Source organism: Mirounga angustirostris, unplaced genomic scaffold (assembly GCF_029215605.1).
Source record: "Mirounga angustirostris isolate CCGP_5_RB_7025 unplaced genomic scaffold, mMirAng1.0.hap1 SCAF_9, whole genome shotgun sequence".
Lineage (NCBI taxonomy): Eukaryota > Metazoa > Chordata > Mammalia > Carnivora > Phocidae > Mirounga > Mirounga angustirostris.
In genome coordinates, this window is record NW_026991717.1 from 117,005,263 (window position 1) to 117,023,537 (window position 18,275).

The following is an 18,275-nucleotide window of genomic DNA, read 5'->3' on the forward strand; positions in this document are numbered from 1 at the left end:
TCTAGTGGCTACCATATTGGACAGCGTAGACAGAGAACATTTCCAGGGGACAGCACTGCTCTAAAGGTTGGCAAACTTGGCCCACAGCCTGTTTTTGTATTCCCTGTGAACTAAGAATGGTTTTTACATTTTTAAATGGTCATAAAAATAAAACAAAACAAAACAGAAAAATATGAGACAGAGACTGATTGTGGCCCGCAAAGCCTAACGTTATTTACTGCCTGGCCCTTTATAGGAAAAGTTTGCTGACCCTTGGACCTGTGCCTACTTCTCTTAAGAACATTTCAGCTTTCTGATCAAGTTAAGGTTAGGGGTTTCCCTAAGCCGTCAGAAGATTGTGACTCTATTAAGCAGATCAGGCAAATTTAGGAGTAAAGTTTTTTTTACTATAGATAGACCATGGAATGAGTCAGAGCTTACACAAATCAGTTCCCTGGAGCTAGCACAAGTGAGATGAGCTTTGAAATAGGTAAAATTCTTTATAATATAAATCATAAACTTGGAACAGCTTTGTGAATAATACCTAGTGTAACAGAACATCATTTGGATTTTATACACTATTTTGTGACTTTTAAGTATTCTGTCCTCCCATCTTACTCTGAAAGAAATGGAATGAGTACATTTCAGCAGATGTACTTGACCTTTCAACAAAGAATTTACCATGAAGATTTTTAACTGTTCAAATTATTTTGAACTGTCAAATTATTTCAGTCAATCTCTCCCAGGAAGAATGAAGCAAAAAGATTTTTCTGCTGGTAGTCTCAACATCTGAGAGATAATCTTCCCTTGCCAAATGTAGCTAACAGTTTCTCATTAAATGTAAAGCTTATGAAATCTGCCTATAAAAGTGAGCATCTGGCCCTTCTGTGGTAAATTAGAGTCAACTTGTTGCCACCAAGATAGGACCTTGATATTCATGAGGGAACTTTGTGATTTCCCAAGTTTGTGCTAACCCATAGCATATTATTTTTCCTCTAAAATGCAGTAAGGTACATTTGAAAAAAATTTAAGTTATCCCTTTTGGTTTTTGATGTAAATTATTTCATAATTAGAAGTAACTAAAGTAATTCCCCCACTAAAATAAATGCTACACTATAATACATTGAATTATTAGTAGAAGCATTAATTTGAACTTTCCTGAATCTTCAGATTTAAGATAGTGATGTCACAATATTATGGACTGTGTGGTGAGATCATGAAATGCACTGAATCCCAGAAAAAGTCACATTTCAACATTAGCCTTGGAGAAAGAAAGAGGCGTGGTAGAGGAGATAAGGGAGAGAATTGTGAGACAATATTTTGAGAGGGAACCTTCATGAAGTGATAGCTTCTTTCTAAAGAATGGTAAGAATGGTAGCTGTGTTTTGCTTTTATTCCCTGGTACAAGATCAGTGAAAATTTTATTACTTAAAGTTTTATTCATTCATCATAACTGGTTATGGTTTCAAACAGCAATTTCCCATGGGAGAACTTTGACTAAATTTATGAAAACCCCCCAGATTTGTTCTAATCTTTCAGTTCCATCCTCTTTGCCATTCTTTTTTTTTTAAGTTTATTTATTTTTTAGTAATCTCTACACCCAATATGGGGCTTGAGCTCATGACCCCAAGATCAAGAGTCCATGTTCTTCTGACTGAGCCAGCCAGGTGCCCCCTCTTCGCCAGTCTTTGCCAAATCATTTCTAAGTCTTCTTGCTCTTTCAGTTCTTCCATGTCACTTTTACATGTGCCCTCCAAACCTTTGCCACCCCAGTATTAATAGTATTGCCTGTGAAAATAATCTCCTTGAAGTCATACACCACCCTCTTCTATAAGGCACGCCAGTAAACATCCAGAGATCACCCAGTCTCCAGTAAGAGATTCCATAATATTTCTTATATAACCAAGGATGTACCTCTACTAAAGCTGGCTGTAATCAAATTTGAGATCTTTGTCCATGGCATTTTATGATGCCAGTCAAAGTATGGTAAAGTCATATACCTTGGGTCTGTATTTTACACCCCAGTTGAAAAGTCAGAAACATTAAGAGGAAGGAACGTCAACTTGAAATTCAAAGTTGCAAACCATAGCCATTTAGGATGGTCCATGATGAGGAGAACCTGAAATTCAAACTTTTGAGAAATTAGATATTTCTCCATTTCTGGCATAAAGTATTTATAAGACCTATCCAAAAAAAGTTGCCCTGTATCTGAGGCTTTTTTGTTGACCTATCCTTATTTGGAAAAGAATTCTTTTTATGTCCTGAGATTCTCAGATTAGTACGGCAAACTTAATTTTTTGCATAAAGTCTGCACATTGCTACAAAGTAGATAAGGTAGCCTGACCTTAAACTCCAAAAACCTATAAGGATATCTGGGCATCTGGTTTTTCACCACTGAATTCCCAACACTTCTTATAATTGGTACCTGATATATATCTATTGTCTAATAGATCCTCTATTGATTTATGTACAAAGGCATTTTCTTTTCATATCCATTGTTATAACAGTTTCTTTTTTTTTAAGATTTTATTTATTTATTTTAGAGAGAGCGCGCATAGACAGGGAGAGGGAGAGAATTTCAAGCAGACTCCCTGCTGAGCACAAAGCCCAATGCAGAGCTCGATCTCATGACCTTGAGATCATGACCTGAGCCGCAGTCAAGAGTCGGACGCTTAACTGACTGAGCCACCCAGGCGCACCAAACAATTTCTTGTTATGACTGATAACTCCTCCTTTTTATGAACCCTTTAACTTCACATTTTCTCCCAAATCACACTGTGGTCATGAGTCCCGTGTTTCCTGTACCATCCTCACTGCCTTTTCAGCTTTCATTTTTCTCTTTTCTGATGAATGTTCTTCATAAAACCTGATGCACTTGCTAAAACATTCCCACACACTGCTAGATATGAGATGGAACTATTTGCGTTATAGATCTGAGCCAGCCTCAAGAAATGTGTCCAGGGGCGCCTGGGTGGCTCAGTCGTTGGGCGTCTGCCTTCGGCTCAGGTCATGATCCCAGGGTCCTGGGATCGAGCCCCGTATCGGGCTCCCTGCTCGGCGGGAAGCCTGCTTCTCCCTCTACCACTCCCCCTGCCTGTGTTCCCTCTCTCGCTGTGTCTCTCTCTGTCAAATAAATAAATAAAATCTTTAAAAAAAAAAAAAAAAAGAAAAGAAATGTGTCCATCTTTTGGGGTGCCTGGGTGGCTCAGTCGGTTAATTGTCTACCTTCAGCTCGGGTCATGATCCATAGCGTCACGGGATCGAGTCCCACATCAGGCTCCTTGCTCAGTAGGGAGTCTGCTTCACCCTCTGCCCTTCTCCCCCGCTCGTGATCTCTCTCTCTCTCAAAAAATAAAATCTTAAAAAAAAAAACAAAAAACAAAGAAAGAAATGTATCCATCTTTTATTCTAAATTTGTAGAAACTTCTATTCCCCTCCAGTTTCCGTAGTGTTATCTTTACTATGTATAAGAGTACCAGTAGGGAACATCACAGCCACAGTGGGATGCTGGTGGTAAGTGGACTGCTAGGCTCACTAACTAGCTGAATGACTTGCTTTTTAGTTTGTGTTGTTTGGATTAGTTCCTCAGCAAAATTGCAAGTAAACTCCTGTGTTATATTGACTTTCATGCTTTTATAGTTGAAATCCCACAGATATTAAAGACTTAGATTCATATATTGGTAACAATAAGGAATTGTTTAGAATAACTTGTTTTCCTCCTTAAGTAGAAAGAAAGTATAGTAAAATTCAATTTTGTGTAATGGAACTATTCAGCATTGTATATAATGCTGCAGTCTGATTTTCTTTGGAATATTTTATAACACTGTTAGAAGAAAAATAAATGGGTTTTACCATAAATGAGATCTAATAATTATTTAAATTAATAATTCTGTCCTTAGAGATTATATTCGATTCTGTTTTTATTGTTCACCACCAGTGTGTGAAATGAATATATGCAAAAATGGTCTGTTATCACTTACATTTGCTTTGGTGTTTGGAGGGTGCAAGCAGTGAGAAGATCCCAGTTTGCATGATTAATCTTGTAAGGACTGTGGGTCCTTCCATATGTAGGAACTATCCCTGTACTTTATTTAGGTCAGGAATGAAGCTGGTTTGGCACAAATTAACAAGGAAATCCTAAAATTCACATGAAAATACAAGAGGAGCAGAATAGCTAAAAAATCTTTAAAAAGAACAAAGTTGAAGGACTCACAGTCTCAAAATTTTCATACAAAGCTACAGTGATCAAGACAGTGTAGTATTGGTATATAGGTATCTTTATAGATCAATGGAATAGAATTGAAAATCCAGAAACCCTCATATTTATAGTCAATTAATTTTTTTAAAAGATTTTTATTTATTTATTGAGAGAGAGAGAGAGAACGATAGAGAGCATGAGAGGGAGGAGGGTCAGAGGGAGAAGCCGACTCCCTGCTGAGCAGGGAGCCCGACGCGGGACTCGATCCCGGGACTCCAGGATCATGACCTGAGCCGAAGGCAGTCACTTAACCAACTGAGCCACCCAGGCGCCCGATAGTCAATTAATTTTTGACAGGGGTTCCAGATCATTCAATGGGTGGAAAACAGTCTCTTTAACAAATGGTGCTGGGAAAACACAATATCCATATGCAAGAACCCCAAATTGAACCCCCCTACATTACACTATATACAATTATTTATTAAAAAAATCCATTATAGACCTAAATGTAAGAGCTGAAACTGTAAAAAATCTTAGAAGAAAACATAAGCGTAAATCTTTATGACCTTAGTAGGCAGTGGTTTCTTACATATGATTCCAAAAACACAAGCAGAAAAAGAAAATTAAAAATTGGACTTCATCAAAATGTAAAACTTGTGCTTCAAAGGTACCATTAAGAAAGTGAAAAGGCATGGGGCACCTGGCTGGCTCAGTTGGTAGAGCATACAACTCTTGATATCGGGGTTGTGAATTCAGGCCCCATGTTGGGTATAGAGTTTTCAAGAAAGAGAGAGAAGTTAATTCCAAAGACAACCCACATTCAAAACAAGTTGTGAAATAAAATTTGCTTTGGAGCACTTCGAAAAAGAAAAAAGAAAAGACAGCCCACAAAATGGGAGAGAACTTTTGTAAATCATTTCTGTATTGTTTGATAAAGGGCTTGTATCCAGAATATATAAAAAACTCATATAATTCAACAATAAAAAGACAGCCCAATTTTTAAAGTGGGCAAAGAATTTAAATAGACATTTCTCCAGAGACATACAGATGGCCAATAGACACATGCAAAGATGTTCAACATTAATCATTAGGGAAATGCAAATCAAAATCATGAGATACTACTCCATACCCACTGGCATGACTATAATGAAAAAGATGGAAAATAACAAGTGTTGGCAAAGGATGTGGAGAGATTAGAGCCCTTGTGCACTATTGTTGGGAATGTAAAAATGGTCAGCCATTATGAAAAATAGTATGGTACTTCCTCAAAATATTAAAAGTAGAATTACCATATGATCCAGCAATTCCACTTCTGGGTATATACCCAAAGGAATTGAAAGCAGGCCCATGAACAGATATTTGTACACCCATGTTCACAGCAGCATTATTTGAAATTGCCAAGAGGTGGAAACAACCCAGATGTCCATTGATGGATGAATGGATAAACAAAATGTGGAATGTACATACAATGAAATAGTAGTCAGCCTTAAAGGGAAGGAAAATCTGACACATGCTGCAACATGGACGAGCTTGAGGATATGCTAAGTAAGATAAGCCAGTCACAAAAAGACCAATATTGTATGATTCTACTTATATGCAGTACCTAGAGTAGTCAGATTCATAGAGGCAAAATGTGGAATGGTGGTTGCCAAGGGCAGGGTAAAGGAAGAAGGGAGAATGAGGAGTTATTATTTCATGGATACAGTTTCCATTTTGCAAGAGGGAAAAAAGTCTGAACATAGTGCACAACAATATCAGTATACTTAATGCCACTGAAATGTACACTTAAAAATGGTTAAGATGGTAAAATGTATGTTATGTGTATTTTACCACAGTTTAAAAGGGGGCAGCAAATTTATGGTATATGAATTATATTTCTATTTTAAAACAAATTATATGAGAAAAAGAAGAAAACAAAGATATGAAACCAGTCCAGAAAGCCCAAAAGGATTTGAAGAAGTCCATTGTATGCCTGCTCTTAACTAAAGGTCTTTTTTTTTTTCCCCAAGTCCACAGCATTTATTCATTCAAGAAAAAAACTCTTCCTTTCCAAAGTGACGAAATTATTTTTTTGTTTTAATGTCAACATGACTTTTCAAGAAAATCTTTTAAATATAACAAAAAACACAAGCTAGAGGTGTTCCTGATTAGGAAATGATAATGAAAAAAAGACCAGCAGACAGGATTCTGGCATTATTAATGCTCCTATTACTTGATTATCATGGTAAGCCAGAGAAGGTGAAGCTATCCTGAAATTTTATTTTGTTCTCTTACCACTTTTCAAGGGGTGAGTAGGGAGTGCATGTTCAGTTCAGTTCACAGGAGGGAGCATTTTCCCTCCTACTCGCACCTTTCCTGTGGCTGTCCTTACGAGGGGCAGGGTGCACAGGCTATGTGGTTTACCAGATGCCATTGTCAAGCACATGCCTGGAGATATTTTTATTGATCCTAATCATCTAGTAGCCACCAAAGGCAGAACTTGGACACTAATTAGGAAAGGTTGTTAGAAAAGAAAAGGCAGTTTCCAAGACCATACCATCTATCTACTCTACTGACACAAGTCAGAGTTGAATCCAGTCTGTGTTACTGAAGGTCTTTTTTTGATGTATAATGGTTTTGTATTCTACTTCCTTCAATTCCTGAATGAGTCTTTTCTACCCCTCCTTTTCTTTTATTATTTCCCAAAGTAGATTTGAAATAATCTCTTGGTCATCCTTGTTACTTATTGTAACATCTGACTCTACTAAGGGTTCACATCTATTTCTTAGGATTTAGATATTATCATAATAAATAAACATTTATTAATGGCCTGCTATGAAAAGCAATGTGCTAGACCCTGGATTTCAAAACTACATACACTCTTCTATTTATAGTCTGATTAGGGTGACAAGACAAATATGTAAAAAGATCACAGTACAAGAGAGGATGTACTGAGTGTCACTTGAGTACCATAGAAGTTCAGAAATGAGAGCTCATAATGGGTTGAAGATGGTTGGGTGGAATTTAAACTGGAATGAAAGAAATAAATTTTATTTTATTTATTTATATATTTTTTAAGATTTTATTTATTTATTTGAGAGAGAGCAGAGGGAGAAGCACACTCCGCACTGGGCAGGGAGCCCGATGTGGGGCTTGATCCCGGGATTCTGGGATCATGATCCAAGCTGAAGGCAGATGTTTAACTGACTGAGCCACCCAGGCACCCCAAGAAATAAATTTTATATATCATCATTGGCAAATTGGTTTCCTCCACACTGTAAGATTCTATGTAAAATGTAACATTCCAGGTAGCAGTTACTATTTGATTAACCTGCACAAATCCTTTTTTCTCATATTCATTTCCCTCGCTGGCAGCCCAGATTTGCTAGTACAGTAAAAGGCATTGCCTTTTGTCTATTCATTCACATATGGATGAGTAATTACATAGGGAGGCAAAGTGATCTTATATCATAATTTGGCCACGGAGCCATGCAGTAGCCTCTGTGGGTTTACTCTGTTTAGCCTGTAAAGTGGTAACAAAGAGATAAGAAAGTAGCCACTGTCAAGCATCTCTGGCATAGGGTAAGTTTGACCCACACTTTGACAATGATTTTGATTATTTCTGCTTTCTATGTTGAATGGATTTACTACCCATCAGAGTCTCAAAGACCCTTAATTTAAAATATATATTTATTTTTTTTAGTCTTCTACATGCTGACTGTTAACCTCCTTATGACATGCGTGATGATTTCTGAATTTTCATTAGGCACAACTCATTGTTGAAGCACTGAAGCAGTTGGTTACTTTTGCAGCTAATTCTTGGTTAAGTAAACAAGAGTCCTTTAAAAAGATTAGCCAGAACAGTTTTTAAAATCCACAGCCAGCTCTGATATATCTCAGTTCTGGCTTGACGTACTTTGACCCATGGCTGTGCAGTGTTTTATTACCCTCAGCTACGTAAGGACACACACTTATAGCACCACTTTTGTAGCAGATATTTTTATAACTCTACAAAATGATTAGACTGACATAGAGCAATTCTCTAAATGCATAGGTATTAAAATATTCTGGCAGCTGTCTCCTTTTTGCCTTTAAGTTGAGACATCATGATGAGATAAGACTGTACCAGTCCTGACGGGTACAAGAATGAAGTTAGGCATGGTATTCTCGCATTATTGACAAGAGTCTTTGTCACTGTAAATAGGAAAAATCTTGGAGGAGGGGTTCCCATTATAGTAATTCCAATTCAATTCCGCTAATACTGTTTTTCAGGAACTTCTTTACATCAAAACACATTCCATGTAGCCAGTTAGGAAGGAAGTCATGGTATTAAAATGCCTCTGAATTCTAACTAAAACAACTTGTGCTCAAAAACATATAATATCTTTATCTGAGAGTTTGAGATATTGATTAGGGTTTAGAGAGTGTTTAGGAGAACTTGAATGGGAGAAACCTTCTGGTAAATTGGTATAGGTTATAGTGACATGGGATATGGACTGAAAATAGGCTTCTAGCATCCTGTGGACTTAGGTCATAGTCCTCAAGGAGGAACTGAGAGTCTGGGAAGGTCTCAAGTAATGATCTTAGCAACTCTCTGACCTCTCTTCCCCTGAGTACTCCCAACCTGCTTCCAAGAGTCTCCAATTTTTCTACCTGGGAACAATTTCCAATTGAAAGATTGGCCCTTTGCTGAGAAATACGAGACTTGAAATGGCAAATGATTATGGGTACAACCATTTTGGAAAACAGGCAGTATCTTCTAAGGGTGATCATACATATACCCTATGACCCAGTAATTCTGGTGCTAGATATATACTCTAGAAATAGAAATACAAACATTTGTATACCAAAAGATGCATACAGAAATATTCAGAACAGGGCGCCTGGGTGGCTCAGTTGGTTAGGCGACTGCCTTCGGCTCAGGTCATGATCTTGGAGTCCCGGGATCGAGTCCCGCATCAGGCTCCCTGCTCGGCAGGGAGTCTGCTTCTCCCTCTGACCCTCCCCCCTCTCATGCTCTCTCTCTATCTCATTCTCTCTCTCAAATAAATAAATAAAATCTTTAAAAAAAAAAAGAAATATTCAGAACAGTGCTAATCATAATAGATCAAGACTAGAAACAATCTAAAAGTTCACTGACAGTAAAATGAACAAATAAATTCAGATATATTCACATGCTAGAATACTATATAGCTCTGAAAATGAACAAACTATTGCTACATGCAACATGAATGAGTCTCAGGAACATAACATTGAGTAAATGAAGATAGACACAAAAGAGTATGTGTTATACAATATCATTTATATAAAGTTCAAAACAAGCAAAGCTAGTCTATGGTGATATAAATCAAAATAATGGTTGCATTGCCGGTATGGTGGTGGCTGGGAGGGAGCATGAGAAGGGAAACTTCTGGGGGACTGGTAATGGTTCTCTATAAAGATGAATGTGGTTGTGTGTCCATTTTGTGAAATTCCTCACATATAGTTATGATTTGTACATTTTTCTGTCTATATTATAGCTGTACTTTAAAAGTTAACTAAAAATTTTTTTTAAAGACAAATAGTGGCTCAGATAAAAATTGAAAGTAATTCACTCTGAAGTTGAATAGCTAGGCTGTTGTTAAATTGAATTGCTAGCCTTTTTGGTTTGATATGGGAAGCTCACGAAAGAAAGTTACCAAGCACTAATAGTATTCCAGCCAGATTTCAAAATATTGCTTTGAGCAGGGCTTAAAGCATTGGATTAGAATAATAGGAATTATTTTCTTGGATATTTTTGTCATGGGTAACTGTGAATATATACAACTTTTTGTGCCTTAAAAGTTTGCTTTTAATGTAAACATCTTTAGTATTAAAAATTTTGTTCCATAGAGTCATTAAATTAGGTATCACTGTGAGAGAGACAGAATGGTGATAAATGTGATTCAGTAGATGGCAGTATTCCCTTTTAAGTTTTTAGTTAACATGTGGATATGTGGGGGTAACTCTTAGCAACTTTCTTCAGGAGTGATAAAGGGTCACCTGCTGAGACAAGTAGACCGGAAAGAACATTTTAATATTTTTGTTCATGTTACATGTTATTTGATGTATTACTAGGAACTATTTTGAATGAACCCATGAGATTTAGAGTCCACAAATGTAGAGGACAGATTTTTCTACATAAAATCCTAGAATGATAGCCTGCAATAGGAAGTTTGTTTAATGTAGTATTAAGTGGGTATTAATACATAGAATATTCAGGAAGAATTTGAGCAGCATCCTTTTTCTTTTTTTCCTGTCTTGTATGTAGGAATATGTATATGTCAAGATTGAGATAATGACTAACTGCCTTGGACAAAGATGTCAATGAAATGTATTGATGAGGAGATTAGGGTGCACTTGAGCATAAATTAAAAGAAAAATAAAAGTGATTGACCAGTCTGTTTTTGTTGGTTATTTTAATACAAGTCAAATGCTTTTTGAATAGTCTCTCTTTTCTCGTATTGAAATTTTCTTAAAATGGTAGTGCTTGATGAAAGCAGTGGGGTTTAAGAAATCCTGTGGCATTATAGGAGTTTTAGTTAGGAATTTGACATGGATCAGAGTAATGTGCCAGAGAAGTCAAGAGTTATCAGCCAAAGGACAGAATGTACCTATAGCGCAGAATGGGAGACCAACGAACAAACTAGACAGAACCAGAAGAACTACATTCAAGTTCTGACTTGGCTCATTATTAGCTATTGACCTTGGACAGATCACTTAGCTTGGCTAATTTTTCTTATCTGTGAAATAGGTGATAAATAACTGCTTTGCCTTCCATATAGGTTAAGTGCATCAAGTAGGGGCATTGTCTGTAAGGGGATGTGTGAATGTTAATGAACTCTGCAGATGGACTCTGCATTGTTTTTGTACTGTTCAATTAACTTTTTGTTTCCTCAGGTTTTTCTGCCTGTAGTCATCAGGGGCCTGCTGGGAAACAAGCATAGTCTCAACAGCCATCATTATTTGAGTACCTACTAAAGGGTACTGTGCTGAGTGCTTTAAGTGCATGGTTTCCAAAGCCTCAACGCTACACTAGGAGTAATTTGGACCATTGACCCCATTTTATAGTTCACAAAGGTTTGGACTGACCCAGGAGCTGTGAATCAAGTCCATGTCCTCTGCCTCCACAGCCATTGTTTGTACTAGACTATACCTGCCGTGATGGGCTTCAGTTTTTACTTTTCCCTAGCCAGTATTTTAGAAGCCAGGGCCATATGTAGCATTTTTATGTATTGGGCAGTGCAAATAAAGACATTGGGCCTTAAAAGAAAATTTTATTACATTTCATTATGGAGTGATTAACAGAATCCTAATGTATGCATTTGTTAATTTGGGAATGGAGAGGGTTGGTGCTCCTGACTTGAGCCTGTTTCATCTTTAGCCAAAGCACATACAAATCATTTCTTGATGATTCAAACTCAAGGAGAGGAACAGTAACAACACAAACTAAAGTAACAGTGACACAACCTGAAGAGTGTTAATATTTGATTTGAGGACATACTGATTTTCTTTGCAAACACCCCTCCCAATTACTTATTTTTCCATATTACAACTGCTTTTCTTTTTTTCTTTTTTTGTGTATGTGTGTGTGTTTTAGGGGGTTTCCCATTTGTAATTATAATGCTCATTGACATTTTGCATAGAGATAACATTTCTGGGAGAATACATTTAAAACTATAAGTAAATATACTAATAACTAAATGTTTTTGCTGTTCCTATCAGGTGAAAACAAATATATGAAAATTTTCATTTATAAATGTGTTGTTTTTCACTATTCCAAAAATATTGTTTTTAATGAAAAATGACTTTTCGAAAGTATATCTTCAACCTTCTGTTGTAAAAATATAAAAATTACTTATTCATGTTTTGGCCACCTTGTAATTTAGTTTATAAATTGTCACTTCTGTTTTTTAGTTAGATTTTTAAATTTTAGAATAGTTTTAGATATTTAAGGGAAAATAAAGGACAGTTTCCATATAACCCACACCCAGTTTCCCCTATTATTATCATGGTACATTTGTTATACGTTTGTAACAATTGATTAACTTTTTTTATTTGTTTAACATTTTTCCTGTACTTTATTCAGCCTTCCTTAGTTTTTCCCTAATTCTGGGGTTCCACTGAGGGTATCATAATTACATTTAGTAATCATATTTCCCCATAGGTTCCACTTGGCTATGACAGTTTCTCAGGCTTTCCTTGTTTTTGATGCCCTTGACAGTTTTAAGAAGGACTTACTGGTCAGGTACATTGTGTTATGTTCCCCACTTGGGATTTGATGTTTTTCTTAAGATTATGGTTTGCCTTTCACTGCATACACTAGGTTATCTGGGGAGGTTGCTTTTAATCTTAGTGAACTCTGAGAAAGGCAGATTGGGATTTGAAAATATTGGCTGTGGATAACCCACACAAAGATAAGCATTAACAATCTTTGTTGGCATTGAAACATTGGCTACATTCTTTATGTTTTTTGTATCTTATCATTTTTCAGAAGAAGCCAGTCCTAATTCTGGCTGAAAACAAGAGTAGGTTGTATGATCTGCTCATGTCCCCAAAACAGTTTCTTTTCTAATTGCACCTATTGGGGCAGTTAGCGTGAGTTTTAATGTTACTCTTAAGAGCTTTATTTAATCTGAATTGGCCTTTTAATTAGTAATGGGCAATTTTGGGTGAATTGCTAATTGATTAGTATTGTGGAAATCATCTGAAAAGCTGTTTTGTCACTGTAGCCTAGAATAGTAGAAGATTAAAATGGGATCTGGTTTAGTTACTATTCTAAGACAAATGCTTGCAAAGTATTATTTTCGTGGTCTGGGTTTGTTGTTCCAGCCTGGTGTCTTAACTCTGCTGAGAATGATTGTCTTTTAACTCACCGAGGTCCTCAGTTCTACTCCCATTAAGGGCCACTTCTCTGCCAATCAAAAAGCATCCCTGAGATTGATTTTTGTTACAGTGGATAGTAATGGCTGCCGAGTGACAAACATTTCAAACTCTTTTATGTAAACAGAAAGCAATCAGATAAGTACTAATCCAAGGATTATGTGGACCCAAATCCCGTGGCCAGGAGAAGAATCTCTGCAGTGTATGTCCCTGGCTCTTTGCCTTCTGGTCCCCCTCGTCGTCCTGGAAAGCTCGCTTGCTGCTGGTGCTGCCTGTTAGGTTGCAGGATGTGGCGACCGGAACACTCCTGCAGCTCCTGAATGGAATTCAGAAAGACACTTACATTTCCATAAATAAATTAGGAATTCAGTGGCTTCTTCGGGCTAATCAGGGCAGGCTGATAAACCTTGCTAGCTGTTTAATAAATGAATTGTGACTGATTACCTATTAATATGGACGCCTCAGGAATTCACCCAGGGGGAAGCAGAGCAGTGAAATAGAGAGGGGCATGGCCCCTTGGGAAATCAGGGCTTCATGTTTGCAGCTTAAATATCTCTGTGAAGTATCAATAAGGAGGTAATTGAATTTTGAACACAAACATGAGAGCCGGATGGATGAAAGGGGGAGGGGGGATCTGATCATCTCTTCTCTGCCCCTTCATTCTCCCCTCCCCTTTTCCTTAGAGACCACTCTAGTAAAGATAGATGCTAAATCCATTAAATAAAGATTAGACTCTGTCGTAGTAGAAAATGGCAGCTTAGCTAGATCCCCGGGCAAATTGGGGCCTTTTGCAATACAGAAAATTAAAATATACATTTTTAACAAGTGTGCTATCTTCCTACCAATAATGCCAGGCTAGCTCCTTCAGATTGGCTTTTGTTTGGACAGATCACTTTCTCTTGTACTAATGCCAATCTTTTCTGTATTCCTGGAGCAGAAGGGGCTGGGTTTATTTATTTATTTTTAAAGCTTCTGTTGAGGCCTCTCCTCTAGCATCCTGCTTGCTTGTAATCAGAGGAGTGGGAAGGAGATTAGTGTCCCATGAATTGACGGTAGATAAATGTTCCCTCCCCTTAACTGGTGGGTCCAGAAGAGCCCAATCACTTGTATTTCAGGGATGATTGGAGACTGTACAGCCAAGCAAGAAAAGGGCTTACAGACTGAAATAAAAATTGATATTTTAGATGCTATTTTATTTGGCATTATTTCCTCTAGATAAGGTTATTGATTTGCTTTGTTTTATTTTAAGCCAGATAAAGTCTTATTAATGTAGAAAAAGAAGAATTGGCATCATTTGATTACAGATCATAATACCCCCTTTTTGAGCAATACCAAAACATAAGCATCAAGCCCTAAATACTCTTGTTTCTGTATATAAATACCCAGTGGTAGCTTTTTGGACTAACCTTTGTTTATATGTCAATCTACTACATGTTCTGATAATTCTCTCATAAGACTTCAGTCAGTAAGTCTATCAACAAGTATTAATTGAGCATCTGTTAGGTGTGTGGCATTTTTAGTTGCATAGTCAACAGTGAGAAAGTCTATCCTCTGGTACCACAAATACTTCCTTAAATATAAATAAAATGAAGTCAGTTATGTCATACTCCTATTTATAAAAGTTTTTTGGCTCCTTGGGTCTATGATAAAATTCAGATTCCTTAGCGTTTCACAAAGGACTTTCTAAACATCGACCTAGCCTTTCTTTCCAGTTTTATCTGGAAAACTTTATACTTATCCTCCAAGGCTATTTCAAATCCCAGTCTCTCCATGTAGTGTCTCCGTATTCCCCCAGGCAGAGTTACATTTTTGTTATCATTTAGTGTGTGTTTTACACTTGGTGGCTCTGGCTTCTTCCCATGGTAGTAAAAATGTACTTCTTAGTAATTAAGGATTTTGTGCATTATTTGCCAGATTGCAAACATTCCCAATTCTTTGTTTCAACTAAGAGTTAGCTTGATGGTCAAATTTTTAATGATTCATCCTATGTATTTTACTTTATAATTTAACTTTGATTTGTGGCGATCTTTAATGGTAAGGAAGAAGGTGTCTATTTGCTGTCCCTATCATTACTGCTACCTTAAGTTATGTATCTCTAGAGAGCAGAAATCAAACTTATTTAATCTAATTGCCACAGTTCACAAATGACCCTTTATGATTTTGAATGCTAGTTCTCAGAGTTAAATAGTGCAAAATTTCAGAATTTTCTAGTCCCTCACATATTGCATGTTACATTGATATTGTACTTAGATGGTTCTAGTTTTCCTTCCAGTTGCTCTAACTTTTGTTTCCTGCCATTTTTCTGGGCCCCAGAGCTCCTTCCAATCTTACTGACAATGCAGGTTTGTTGGGGCCACGGAAGCCAGCATTTTAAGGGCTCTGTATTCCCAGTGGTTGGATTTCAATTATTTTAAGTTTTAAGCCTTATTTAACATTAACAGATTTATGGAAATGTGTTTTCTTTGTGTACTAATAATTTTCAGTGTAGATTGTATATTTTCATTTAATTATAACAAAAATTTAATACTAGAAATTCTGAGGTTAAAAAAAACCCAAATAATCCCTAAATATTTTATTTTATTTTATTATTTATTTTAAAGATTTTATTTATTTATTTGAGAGAGAGAGAATGAGAGAGAGCACGAGAGGGAAGAGGGTCAGAGGGAGAAGCAGGCGCCCCGCTGAGCAGAGAGCCCGATGCGGGACTCGATCCCGGGACTCCAGGATCATGACCCGAGCCGAAGGCAGTCGCTCAACCACTGAGCCACCCAGGTGCCCCAATCCCTAAAAATTTTAAATAAAGGATATTGACTTTATCCCTTTAAGAGAAGACTCTTGGTAACTTCCTTTCCTAAAGCTTTCTGGTGATCTCAGCATAACCTTCATTCAATAAAATATCTCTTTTCTCCCTTTGTATATACATAACATAGTTCCCTTAGAATTACCTGCAATGTTGCTACCTAGACAATTACTAATTTCAGTTTCTGTATGTGTGTAGTCAATGCTCAGGTGTATGTCTTGTTCAGGAAGATACTGTAGCTATGGTTCTTAACCTAAGAGTCCATGAATCTCCTGAAATACAAACAAAATTGTATGTCTATGCTTATACATGTATATTTCTCTGCAGAGAGTATTAATGGCTTTCATTAGATTTTTTAAAAGGTGTCTGTTAGGATTAAACTGTGTGCCCCTAAAAAGGATATGTTGGAATCCTAACCCCTGGTACATCAGAATGTGACCTTATTTGGAGATAGGGTCTTTACACAGGTAGTCAAGTTAAAATGAGGTAAGTAGGGTGGGTCCTAGTCTAATATGACTGGTATCCTTATACAAGAGGGAAATTTAGACACGGAGACAGACACACATAGAGGGAAGATGATGTGAAGAAATACAGGGAGAAGACAGCCATCTTAAAAGCCAAGGAGACAGACCTAGAACAGATCCTTTCTCATGGGCCTCAGAAGGAAGCAACACTTTGATACCTTGATCTCAGACATCTAGCCTCAGAACTGTGAGATAGTAAGTTTTTGATGTTTAAGCCACTCACTTTGTGGTAGTTTGTTACAACACTCCCAGAAAACTAATATACTCTCTATTGGTTAGGAAGCTTTCGTCTGCAAATTACAGAAAACCTAACTACAATGGCTTAAAGGATAAAGATGTTCCATATAAGTACTTCATTTTTAGGGGTGGTTAATTCAGTTACTTAACGTTATCACCAGAGACCCCCATTGTCACTTCAATGTGTTGGATCCCGCCCTTAGGTTGGTTTCCATCATGTTTGCAAGATGGCTGCTACAGTTTTTGACGTCATTGGCTGACAACACTATCCTAAGATAGAAAAGGTAATTGTTTTCCCCCTTGCTGCTTCTTATCAGTGAGAAAAACCCCAGACGCTCTGAGGCACATTTCCCCTTGCATGCCATCGAACAGTGCTGGTCACATTCCTATGCCTAAACTAACCATTGTCAAGAGGAGTTAGACTGCCTACCATCATTGGTTTAGATGGACTAATAACTGGTTCATCCTTGGAACTAGGATGGAGACCAGTCTCCCCTGAGTACATGCTCACCCTTTCCTAAATAAAACCAGGGTTTTGTTAACAAAGGTTAAGTGAGGAAAGAGCTATGTGTAGACAACTACCTCTGTCTACCAGTCTGTGAGCCCTAAAAGGTTAGGAACCACTGCTTTTAAGACAGGCAGTATTTCTAAAGTGAGATACCTAATCAAGGTTAAGCTCTGTTTAGATATCAAAATAGTGACCCATGTTTAAGAATTTCTAAGTTAAGGGGCGCCTGGGTGGCTCAGTCGTTAAGCGTCTGCCTTCGGCTCAAGTCATGATCCCAGGGTCCTGGGATCAAGCCCCGCATCGGGCTCCCTGCTCCGCGGGAAGCCTGCTTCTCCCTCTCCCACTTCCCCCCCTGCTTGTGTTCCCTCTCTTGCTGTGTTTCTCTTTCTCAAATAAAGAAATAAAATCTTTTTAAAAAAATTTTATAAGTTAATAGTAACTGAAAGGGTTGGGTTTATTCGTTTGTTTTTAACTTAATCACTTGAGTGCCTCCTATATGGACATACTCTGCTGAGCATGAGGTTATAGAGAAAAAGAACGTTCTTGTCCTTGAGATTACAGTTTATTGGAAAGCACTAGGGAAGGGTACTTATCTCAGACAGGATCAGAGGAAGTAATCCTAAATAGTCTTTAAGGATGGGCAGTAAGCGGGGGGGGGGGGGGGGTGCGGGGGAGGTATGGGGGTGGTGATTGCTGCACAGAGAGTGAGTAAGGTAATCTGGGCATAAGCAATGGTGAAAGCAAGGGCATGAGGCATGCTGTGTTTGGGGAACTGCTGAGTAAGCAATTAGGAGACCAGGATGGAAAACCAGGAAGGAGCCTGATTTCACATATGAGCCTGATTGCACATATGAGTGAAGGCTCTGTGTGGCCACTGAAGAATGATAAGCAGGGAAGTCAATTGATCTTGTTAGGAAGAGCACTGTGTTAGTTGAGGGCAGAGGCTGTTGACTTGTTCTTCACTATATTTCTCTCCCCCTCTCTCTCTTTAGATTTTATTTATTTATTTGAGAGCGAGAGCACAAGCAGGGGAACAGCAGAGGGAGAGGGAGAAGCAGGCTCCTTGCAGAGCAGGGAACCTGATGTGGCGCTCAGTCCCAGGACCCTGAGATCATGACCTGAGCCGAAGGCAGGCACGTAACCAACTGA

At 37.7% G+C, this 18,275-nt stretch overlaps 1 protein-coding gene across 13 annotated transcripts in view; it reads left to right on the forward strand.

The window, feature by feature from the left end:
- The window catches only part of LIN52 (lin-52 DREAM MuvB core complex component), a 135,366-nt gene that overhangs the window by 56,666 nt on the left and 60,425 nt on the right, over positions 1-18,275 (forward strand). Inside the window, exon 6 of one of the 13 annotated variants that reach the window (XM_045901219.3) lies at positions 16,822-16,902. The exons of the other annotated variants lie outside the window; for them this stretch is intronic. Coding sequence (XP_045757175.1) covers positions 16,822-16,865 — 44 coding nt within the window. The 3' untranslated portion in view covers positions 16,866-16,902. The remainder of the gene's footprint in view (positions 1-16,821; positions 16,903-18,275) is intronic. 13 annotated transcript variants of the gene reach the window in all.